This window comes from Limulus polyphemus, unplaced genomic scaffold (genome assembly GCF_000517525.1).
Source record: "Limulus polyphemus unplaced genomic scaffold, Limulus_polyphemus-2.1.2 Scaffold6119, whole genome shotgun sequence".
NCBI lineage: Eukaryota > Metazoa > Arthropoda > Merostomata > Xiphosura > Limulidae > Limulus > Limulus polyphemus.
This window is the reverse complement of record NW_013671729.1, coordinates 33,071-45,167: the sequence shown is the minus strand read 5'-3', so window position 1 is coordinate 45,167 and position 12,097 is coordinate 33,071. Positions and strand designations below refer to the sequence as shown.

Genomic DNA, 12,097 nt, shown 5'->3' with positions numbered 1-12,097 from the left:
TATAATAATTGAAATGTTACTGTATTTTACAAAATACTAGTCGACAAAAACACAGCCAAGACAATTTACTTTGTAAAGACTAAATGTCAGTTTTCTGTTATTGGATAATGTAAGTGCACATGCACTGTGTCATATTAACTTCTGTATTGTTAGCCAGGCATGGCTGAAAGGTCAATATAATAAAAATAATATCTATATATATATATAAATGTATAATGTTATGAAATTTAAGCTATTTAGTCTAAACATTTATGGTTTCGTGTTATAATCTGTGTTCATTCTAGAACAAAAAAGTATAATTTATATTTATTTCCTAATTTTTTAAGATGGTTGCGATTTTGGTCAAATCGACCAAACCCGTACAGAGATTCGTTACCGAAAATAACAGATAAAATATTTGATAATTATCTGGACATTATAAAGATTTTGCATGTGAATGTTGAAAATTTTCTGATGCACAAAAGTATTTTTAATCTTAAAATGCAAATTACTTTGCATGATAGACAGGCAACATGTGAAAAGAAAAAGGCATGAGAAAAACATTGCTTTACAAACCTTAAGACTTAATAAATAAAATATGATATTTTGCAAAAGAAATCATTGTAATGTTTACTGATAATCTGCCAAATTTTGTTAACATAACTTACTAATTTAAAATTTACAGCATGAAAACTATAACAAGCACAAAATGATTACGAGGTCGGTCCTAGGGACGGAGCCCATGCTGAAAGAGGTAAACTCATCCCACAAGTTCAAACATCCAATCTGCTCATCCTTACATATTAACCTAGCATTTAGCCCTAATGAACTACTTATAATTTCATCCCCACAGTTAATTCTTGGCAGTACTCCAGACACAATTAAATTATTGCCCTTTTCTTTAAATATCTTTATCAACCCCTCGTACTTATCAATTAGCTCCTCTGACCTACCTTTCCCTACATCATTAGCTCCTACATGCACAACAAAAACTGCACCTCTGTTAGCTCCCCTTATTTTTTATGTCTCTTATATCTCTGTTATATCCTCCACCAGTGCCTCTGGGTAGCATAATCTAATAATTTTCTCACTATTTACCCCACAGACTTATTCACATTCCTTATCAAGAAATGACCTATAACTATAACCTTCCTAAGTTTATCATCCACATCCTCCTCTATCCCCTTTGTTTTCCTTCCCTCCAATAGTTTCTCCTCTGTACAAATCAAGGGCAGAAATCTATTGCTCAATAGAACATGTTTATTACAATTAAATTCACTATTTTTAGCTCTAATAGTATTGTTTCTAACTTCCTAAAAGTCAATGTTAGCTGACGTATCCCTTGCATACAACTCTCCATACAAATTAGAGGCAAGAAGATTTTATTACAAGTCTCTCCTGTATTCCACATCTCCACATGCTACTACACTGAACAGTATTTCACTGAATAAACAAGTCCAATTTGTTGATTACACGTTTATCATTAAGGTCCTTGAAACTGTCATTAATCAACACTTGAATAACAACAAACTAATGTACTAACTCATAAACAAAAAATCTAACCTGTCAGACAAGATTAAATATTCTTAGTCAGAATAAACATTAATACAAGGAAAATATTTTAATACGTATACATAATTGAAGCAGAAACGTGTGTGTATGTGTACGTTTCATACAATTTAATATCAATAACGTTATCAATGACATATTATAACAGCTGTAAAAAGTTTATAACCAACTCAGCAAAACTAATTTTGACAGAATTTTTTAAAATGGAAATATTAAAGAAGACTGTCTTTCAACTCTTCCGAGTACTTTAATTATATAACACATTTCAATTTTAAGGTTACAGAAGGCAATTAAGATCCTAAAAGTAAAGAAGAAACATCTCCACAGGTTCGTGACATTCTTAATGTGTGTGTTATTAGGGAAGGATGAAGTAAACCACTATGTAACTATTAAGTAAAAGGAAAGAGGGATTCCTACTTATACAGTGGTATAGGAGTTTAATGTGTGTGTTATTAGGGAAGGATGAAGTAAACCACTATGTAACTATTAAGTAAAAGGAAAGATGGATTCCTACTTATACAGTGGTATAGGAGTTTAATGTGTGTGTTATTAGGGAAGGATGAAGTAAACCACTATGTAACTATTAAGTGAAAGGAAAGATGGATTGTAATGTGTGTGTTATTAGGGAAGGATGAAGTAAACCACTATGTAACTATTAAGTGAAAGGAAAGATGCATTGTAATGTGTGTGTTATCAGGGAAGGATGAAGTAAACCACTATGTAACTATTAAGTAAAAGGAAAGATGGGTTCCTATTTATACAGTGGTATAGGAGTTAAAAGAGATGGATTCCTACTTATACAGTGGTATAGGGGTTAAAAGAGATGGATTCCTACTTATACCATAGTAAAGGGGTTAAAAGAGATGGATTCCTACTTATACAGTGGTAAAGGGGTTAAAAGAGATGGATTCCTACATATAAGAGTCATCTAACAACAACAAAAAAATTAAAGTTTTGTAATTTATTTGACTTTTTTGTGGTCTTGTGAAGTTAACCGTCACTTCTGATGATCACCTAACCTCAAATTGTTAAGTATATCAAAAATAATCTCCAAAAATATTGTTCACAATAGTTCTGTCAAAAAATTATAATAGACTTTATAGCAAAGTTTCATAAAGTGTATTCTTTTTTTTCTTTCATGATTCCTGTTTTTTTATATTTTAAGAGCATAAAATAAGAAATTCTAGAACATACCAGTGTTTCCTGAAGTTGGTTCAATCAATACTGATCCAGGTTTGAGCCGACCTAATCGCTCAGCCTCCTCAACCATTCTTAATCCTATCCTGTCTTTTACACTTCCGCCTGCATTAAAGAACTCGCACTTTACCACTGGAAAAACAAAACAAATTAGGTAACAATTTACCACCTTACATAAAAGTTTTGCTTTTTCACAACTTACAAATATAATACGTGTTTATAAAACATTTTATTATGACCTAAAGAAAAGGCAATAAATTAACAAATACGGATTACCAATACCAAGTTTTAAACCCATGACCGCAATCTATTTATTATGAAATTTTGTACACCTGAATTTAAACATTTTTTGGACAACTAATTTTCTTTGTTAAATTTGAAATTATTTTACTCGGAGCATAATAAAATTAATACATTTATTAAATAACATGGTTAGATACATTTCATATCTAGTGAGTACTTTAATTATAAAATTCCAAGGAGTTTAAATATGTATAATAGTAAAGTTAGGATATGCATATCGAGAATGTAATGTAATATATATAATGTAAATACTGTTGTATTGTTTGTTGTGTTCTTTAAGATTATTCAGTAAATATACAGTGAAAGCCAGTCCATGTAATGGTAATGAAGTACGTAATTCCTTCTTTAATGTTTGCTACAGGCTACATTCACTTTGACACAAGTTGTACGTCTATGTTCAGTGATGTTTTTACTTTTAACAGAGACTGCAGTATTAATGTTACCTATGTCTAACTAACAAATATAAAACTTATAAGATTTCTTTGCTAATGAATTGAGTGACGGAACAGACATGATAGTTCACAGACTAACATTGAACTGAAATACTCATTGAATTATCAATAATTTGTTATTCCTTACTTATTTTTCATCACTAACTGGTTACTTTTTTTAAAAAAATAATGTACTCCTGTCTCAAGATACTACCCAAAATTACTAGGTTCTTGATGTCATTGAATTTATTAGTTCTCTCTAGCATACATATAAATTAAAACATTAAAAGTATACCTCACATTACAAACATGAGTTCCTTAGTTGACAAAACACCAGTAATGAATCTAGGAAGAAACAAGATGTAACCTAAGAAAGACAGTTGTTACTTTAAATAAACATTATCGAAGTCTTCAATGTAGGAAGTGCTATAGTATACTGGACATGATGAAAGAGTTCGAGATAGGTACCAGTTTGACAGGTACTTTACATAAAATAAATACAGAAAATAACATTAAAATGTTTTGAATAAACATTTCCATGATCCAAAACATTTGGTTAGAGCTGTAACATTACAGCACATGCGTAACAATGTTCATGATGGATATTAAGTAATTTGGAAAGAGAAGAACCACAGCTGGTGAAACAGTTGTTTAATTGGTACAAGTGCACAGAACCACTACTTGTGAAATGGTAGTATAACTGCTACATGTGCATACAACAACATTTTTTAGAAAGCAACAGTGAATCGACACAGTCAACAGTACTAGTCAGTTAGTTAGCAGTCTTCTTCATGAAACTTCATTTGCAATGTTCTTTAATATACAAACTTAGTTAGCCCAAGTAATTAGAATATATCAAAGTAAAAGTTAGGTCGGAACTTGGAAAAACATACAAGATTTTTTCCCTTATTTATAAAGTTTTATATGCTCATAGGTTAATGTGACACTTTTAAAATTAATCTATTATGTTACAAGATTCTGTCTTTTATACAGGGCTTTTAAAACTTCACAGGTTAATTTCTAAGGTTAATATATGCTGTTACTGGTTTCTGTCTTTATTTATAAACAGGGTTTTTAAACTTGATGACAAATTCACTGTATGTGAATAGACATTACATATTTTTACAACCTGTAATCAAGTTTTTATACATATATACTTACAGACTTCACATTTTAGTCCATGATCAGATGGAATCTTGTTTAGTCGGATCATTGGAGTATTTCCAATATGATGAAGAATACTGGGCAATATTTTTGGTGTAGGTTCTCTAAAAAAATATACAACAAAAAGAGTAGAACAAAATACTGAATTTTACTTACAGTAGTACTCAAGTTGTTTCTGATAAAGATTTACACAAACAGTTGTAGTAGGATTATAAGTATATGAACAGAGTAGAAAGTGCTAAAATGCAAATACTGAAAAAAAAAAGTTCTTTTAAACCCATTTTTGTTCATATGTGATTTAAAACAGCACTATAAAACAATAACGAACTTAATACAAAACAAAATTAACATGGTAACAGAGGAATAATTTTGAATTGTCGTCACATTATAATGTTGTTTGTGTATTGTATATAAGATTTATCATTAATTAATTAGATAATGAGTTAAATGGTGTCTCGAAACGAATTTTTTAAAATAAGTTGCTTTTAATTTAAGATAGGCATAAAACGAGGAAAAGGATAACAGAGAAGATCAAACTTAATTAGTTTATTGGGAGAGAAAAATGAAGGTTAAATGCCATAAGTTTAAGATGTTTAAATCAAAAGATGGGATAAAAGATTTACAGAACTAAGGGAAAGCTTCAGATTTGGTTAAAAAAATTAGGAAATTGAAAAGGAGTTACGAGAAAAGAACTAACAAATTATAGTTGAAAATTTCTTTATGTTATAGGCAATCAAAGTGTTCAAATGGGCCCTTAAAGGATGCTGATGGTAAGGTTTTGTTGAAGACTATGAGATAGATGGCTGGGCCCTTAAAGGATGCTGATGGCAAGGTTTTATTGAAGACTATGAGATAGATGGCTGGGCCCTTAAAGGATGCTGATGGCAAGGTTTTATTGAAGACTATGAGATAGATGGCTGGGCCCTTAAAGGATGCTGATGGCAAGGTTTTGTTGAAGACTATGAGGTAAATGGCTGGGCCCTTAAAGGATGCTGATGGCAAGGTTTTGTTGAAGACTATGAGATAGATGGCTGGGCCCTTAAAGGATGCTGATGGCAAGGTTTTGTTGAAGACTATGAGATAGATGACTGGGCCCTTAAAGGATGCTGATGGCAAGGTTTTGTTGAAGACTATGAGATAGATGGCTGGGCCCTTAAAGAAATCTGATGGTAAGGTTTGGTTGAAGACTATGAGATAAATGGCTGGACCCTTAAAAAATGCTGATGGCAAGGTTTTGTTGAAGACAAAGATGTCTGAGCCTTATAGGCTCACCTGTCTTTACAAAAGAGAATGTTAGCAATATCTCAGACCCTAAGCTTTCTATGGGAAATATTGGGATTGACCTGAATAAGTAGATATTAATCCCTTGGTGATAAATAGAAACACTGAGATAATAAAAACAGACAAAGTGCCACTACCAGATAATGTTTTCGCTATCATTTCGAAGGAAGTCATGGACGAGATATGTAAGCTTCTCTCATTATTGGTAGGTCAGTGGGCAGCTACTTGAGGATTGGAAAACTTCTGTCGTTACTCCTATTTTTAAAGAGGGTGGTAAAAGTGGTCATAGAAATTACAGACCATTTAGTCTTACTTTTGAGTGGGAAAAATTCTAGAGTTTGATTAAAGATTTACAAATTGTTTAGTGAAATATATCATAAATAACAGCCAAGATGGATTCACCAAAGGGAAATCTTACCTTACAAATTTACCATCTTTTCTCAATAATGTTAATTGCAGTCTGAACAATGGAAAGGGTGTGGTCTTGGGGTACTTAAATTTTCAAAAAACTTTTGATAAGGTACCACACAAAAGATTAGCTAACGAACTGAAATTGTTAGGATTTGGGGAAAGACTACATGACTGTGGGTGGTTTGATGAGAGAAAACAAAACAGTTATTATTAGCAAAGTCAAAGTAAACCCTTGTTACTGATTCAGTGTCTCAGGAGTCAGTGCTTGAGCCTTGACTATTATTTTTTCTTCGACAGGGTATAATTGTAAATTAGTAAAGTTAGTGGATGACATTAGACTCTTGGATATTTCTAGCTGTATTGAAGACATTAAGATACTATAGAACCACTTCAATCAATTCTTTGGTTGGAAAAACATTTGGTAAATGACCTTTAAATAAAACAAACACAAGATAATGTATTTGGGTTATTATGATTTGGATCTCGTTATAATATAGATGGGAACCCACTCAATAGCATGAATGAAGAAAAGGATATTACCATAATGATGTACAAGAGACTCAATCCCAAGCCACTAAAGCAGTGCTGTGCTCTGTTGCTAGTAGCTTTATCCTGAAGACAAGAGAATACAAGTTTAAGATTTGGGAAAGACAGATGAGGCTCCATTTAAGACAGTTTTTTTATTTCCAACAAGTTCACTGGCTTATGGAATGAGCTGCCATTTTTTTTTTGCAATCAGGAAATTGATAATTTCATGAAGAATGAAAGGTGAGTATAATTTTTTTAGTTTTCTCAATGATACATGTGTAGAGACAGTCTTGAAAAAAAAAAAAAGGTCCCTTCTTGTCTGTATGTTATATTACAAGTAGCAGACACAGTCTTCATTATTACTTTAAATATTCAAGTCTTCATCAATTTCCTAATTAAAATTCAAACTTCAGTCTTAATTTGGAATGAAAATGCTGGTTGTTCAGACAAAATCTGAAAATTATTTTGGTAAATTTTCTTTTAAGTATTCTTTAAATCAATATTAATGAATTTGTAGTTAACTTTAACAATAGACTTATAAAGTTTGTTATTTTATATCAGCCCCTAATAACTGAAATTTTTATTCGACCTTTAGAATTTGTTTTCTCAAAAATTACAAAGCAGCTTGAATAAGAAACTACCATTCTTAATTTAGACTTTTTAACGAAGTTAGGATCAGTGCCCTTAAATACCTGAAAACTGATATATGTCTGTTATGACAATAAGTTGACAACCAGGACCGATATCGGTACTTATATATATATAGACACACACACACACATGCAATATAGATATATATAAATTTTATATCTACATGTACAATATTAGATTTTAAATTGTTGTAATATGAATAGCAAAAGAAATTATACTTACATTTCAACATGACGGTGAGGTGAGGTTGCAGGATCAATACCCAAATGCCAGGTACATTTGCTTGGTAAGTCAGGGCGAACTAAGTTTACAAAGTCGATGCTTCTACTTCTTGACTTGGTTGGTGATGGTGGCATTTCGTCAGAGCTGTCTGATGCGTTTTCTGAAAGATGGAAAATATTACCTTTGCTGGAAACTAAAAATTTCAATCTTCAGCAGTTTTAAAAGCGCACATTACCAACTGCCCGACACGGCCAGGTGGTTAGGGCACTCAACTCGCAATCTGAGGGTCGCGGGTTCGAATCCCCGTTCCACCAAACATGCTCGCCCTTTCAGCCATGGGGGTATTATAATGTGACAGTCAATCCCACTATTCGTTGGTAAAAGAGTAGCCTAAGAGTTGGCGGTGGGTGATGATGACTAGCTGCCTTCTCTCTAGTCTTACACTGCTAAATTAGGGATGGCTAGTGCAGATAACCCCCCAGTAGCTTTGTGCAAAATTCGAAACAAACAAACAAACATTACCAACTGTAATATTGACACATTTTTGGGGGAAATATCATTAAAAGAATTTTATGATTCCATATTCATAAAAAAATACAAAATTTTCTAGTTTCCTTACCACCTTTTAAGAGCTTGCAAAACTTTAAAAAATTCTTGTCAAATATCAGCACTTTGAATGCACACACTAGTGTTTTGCCCTGCAATGTACAGTCATCATACGTACAAATAATAACAGCAATTTAGAACAACCACTTAATAAAAAGGCAGTATTATCAATTTTTTCTATTAAATCCTTTGTGCAGAGGTGGGGTCAAAGTGTACATGCCATGACCTTGTACAAAGTGCCTTTCAACATGACATTTTGTATTTTACATCAACTATTCATTTTATCTTACACTGCTGATTTAACGACAGTCCATGGCAGGAGAGAGCAAATACCAGATATTATATATAAGAATAATGAAAAAACTGTAAGTATGTATTTCAGAGGTTCTAAAGTTTATGCAAATTCAATATGCAAACTGTACAACGGACAAACATGCGTTATTAGTCTTCATATGAACACCACTTTGCATTTTGAGTTGTCAAAGTGGAAGTCAGACTGATATCTTCAATTCAAATACTTTTGTAACATCTGATTTTATGTGTAGAACAAGCTTGTACTTTTTACTAAAAGATTGCCACATTTTGTGTAGATACATGCAATAAATTTAGAATCATAGACAACATTGGACTGACCCATGCACATTGCTAATAAGCAGTTTAATTGTTACACTTCTTTTCAATGCTATAAGATGTACGCACTATTATTGATATATACACCAGAGAAAAGGTTACAGGTAACAAGTGGTAGCATGTAACAGAAAGAATAACACAAATTGAATATCAAATGAATTGTAGATACAATAAGGAGTTTAATTTCAAGAAATTATGAAACCAGTACCTCAAGATATTTAAAATTAACTATGTCCAACTGTATAGGCTATATATAATGTTATTAATACACAATATTTTAACACCAATACCAAAGCTTTGTATTACTTAAATAAATGCTAATGTCAGCTTATTCTTCAAGTTCAAAATTTTATGTTGATAAATGAAGACACAATTTTACTCAGTCTTTTTTATTTTTAGTACTTGCACATCCCATGTACTTACAAAAAAAAAAAAAAGAAGGATTTAAAATAACTATACAATCAATAAATTCTGACACACTAATTAGAATTAACCTTCAACCAAACCATTGGTAAACATATGCTGCTTCAGTTACAGTATTACCACTTAAATGGCATTGAATTTCTAAAACCAGAACGATGACTTGCAATAACTTAGTTTTAGTTTAAATCTCCGTTAACAAAAAAAAAGTCTGAAACTACTGATGTATTGTAGGTAAATGCACTGGCTGTATAAAATACGTGAATCTATTCATATATAATACATTTCAGTTTCTAGTTACATCAACCATTCTTCTACGTGAATGGTATCCAGATTTTATGCAATTGTCAACATTAAACAGCTTATTTCAATACTAAGTTACTTAGTTTGAGTTTTACTGTTAATGAAGAAACAAATACGTTTGGTGATTACCGATAAAAAAATGTGGCACTGGTACTGCGGTATAAATTATAAGTAATATTTGAAATCGTCAGTACTTTGTGTGAAACTCCTTAATTCATTAATTGCCAAACTGAGGAAAACAAAGCCAATTGTAACATATAAAGCTAACGTATCAGTATTATTCAAATACTTAAAATTATCAAAATTGCATTACCTTGATTTGTGCTCATCTTTCTTAGAATACAAGTTAGCGTTCGACACACAGAGAGTTAGGTTTCAATTTATAGATGTAGTGGTGTTATCGTGAATACGTTACTTTCCGCTTGGTATACTACTGTAACTGTAAGCTCCTAGACTGTCTATATTTCTACAGCATATACATATAATACAGCTTAGCTAACATCCATACTTATACTGTTACACCACCATATGTCCCGGAAAAACTCAGAACCAGCTGTATATGTTTAATCAACGCAGGAACTTCGATAAAGTGCTCTTATTGGCAATATATGTAGCCAAACACGGAGTGTTTAAAATACGAAGATCAACATTATCAGTAGGCTGTAGGTTGTAAAGTTGAGGAGTTAAACTTGTTCATTGATTATTTTTGTGCGTTTTCGAGATAAAACAAAATAGAAAGGCATAAAGTTAATAGCTTTAGTAAGATAATAAAGTATTGATAAAATAGTTCAATATATTTGAATATAATGTTAGGCTAAACAGTATTGTTAATAGGATAATTGAACTCAACTGGAAATCTGAGGGTCGCGGGTTCGAATCCCTGTCCCACCAAACATGCTCGCCCTTTCAGCCGTGGTGGCGTTATATAGTGACGGTCAATCCCACTATTCGTTGGTAAAAGAGTAGCCCAAGAGTTGGCGGTGGGTGGTGATGACTAGCTGCCTTCCCTCTAGAATTACACTGCTACATTAGGGACGGCTAGCACAGATATCCCTCGTGTAGCTTTGCGCGAAATTCACACCAAACGTAATTAGCGTTTATTGATGTACTTTCACAAGGTCCCCGAAAGTGTTCTGTTTGAAGAGTAAATAAAACTAAAATTAAGAGTACAAATATTCTATTTCTTGCTTTTGAAGTTCATATGTCATGCTGTGTTGTAGCCTACAGGGTGCATAATTCTTCTCGTGATTCATGGCTTGCGCACGTTTTAGTGACATCACGACAGTACAAATACACAAGGACAAGGCTCGAAGGCCATCTTGGCCGCGTTTATTTTGACTAGTAAATAAACTAAAACGTGGCTTTTAAATAATAGATTGAACAATCGCCAAGTTTTTTATATTTTCATTTAAAGAAGGATGACGTTTAGAGCTAGCGCTCTTCGTCAGATCATACAGTTTACAAGTAAGGCGCATGCGCAGAATCCAAAGAACTTGCGTGCGTAGTATTGGAATGTTGAGCGTGAAAATTCGAAGCAAAATTACATTTATTACATAAAAATTACAAGTCATAAAAAGATAAATAGCTAGCAATTAAAATTTAAACAAGATAACAATTAGAATTTAAACAAAAAATTGAAAAATAGAAATTTGCAGGAATGAAAAGCGTTCGATTTAACCAGATGAGAAAATCAGGATAGTGTCTTTTAGAAAATAAAAAAAAGTCTTCGTGTCATTGGATTTTGATTTATAATCATTATCACCAGTACATAGTCGTAGTAATTTTGAGAAATTCTCTCATCCACGATACAGCCATCAAAGCTAGTTCATATACCCAGGATCAAACACTCAACCCTACCAAGAAAGAACACACTTGATCGTATTCCACTTGGGCTAACATACCACCAGACCAACAAGAAGATCAAAGATATTATACTAAACATTTACACAATACTTACTGAAGACTAACTCTTTTTTTTCTAGGACCCACCCATTATTTCTTATAAACATGACAAAAACATGGTGCACAGTAACCTTAAACAAAAATAAAATGCTACTCCAGGCATTCACACACATGTAAAAGAAACAGGTGTGTTACCTGCCCACATATAAATATCACTGCACACATACGAGGAAAGAACACAACTTTCAACATAAGACAGTCCTTTACAGGTACCACTGAATGCATCATTTACTCTATAATTTGCAATAGATGAAATAGTTTATACTGTTGCGTCAGCGAAGTCACGTGACTAGTGTCACGCACGTTTTCTAGAGATATCCTGTTCCTTCGTGAATGCCCTAGCATTTACTAGATTGGGGGTAGGCTGATATATATAAGATGGTAACAACGTGACGGAACAATGTGTAGGTAGTGAATAATTGATCTGCAGTCAGAGAGTA

The 12,097-nt window shown here is 32.5% G+C and overlaps 1 protein-coding gene across 3 annotated transcripts in view; it reads right to left on the bottom strand.

Moving 5' to 3' along the window:
* The window catches only part of LOC106473377 (cystathionine beta-synthase-like), a 33,932-nt gene that overhangs the window by 12,117 nt on the left and 9,718 nt on the right, over positions 1–12,097 (bottom strand). For 2 of the 3 annotated variants that reach the window (XM_022401820.1, XM_022401821.1), the window contains exons 2-4: positions 7,737–7,896; positions 4,641–4,747; positions 2,743–2,877 (exon numbers count right to left, since the gene is read on the bottom strand). In XM_022401820.1, the coding sequence (XP_022257528.1) occupies positions 2,743–2,877; positions 4,641–4,747; positions 7,737–7,870 (376 nt within the window). In that variant the 5' untranslated portion in view covers positions 7,871–7,896. Of the gene's footprint in view, positions 1–2,742; positions 2,878–4,640; positions 4,748–7,736; positions 7,897–10,008; positions 10,295–12,097 lie in introns of those variants that run through there. The other variant, XM_013934060.2, reaches the window with a different exon arrangement.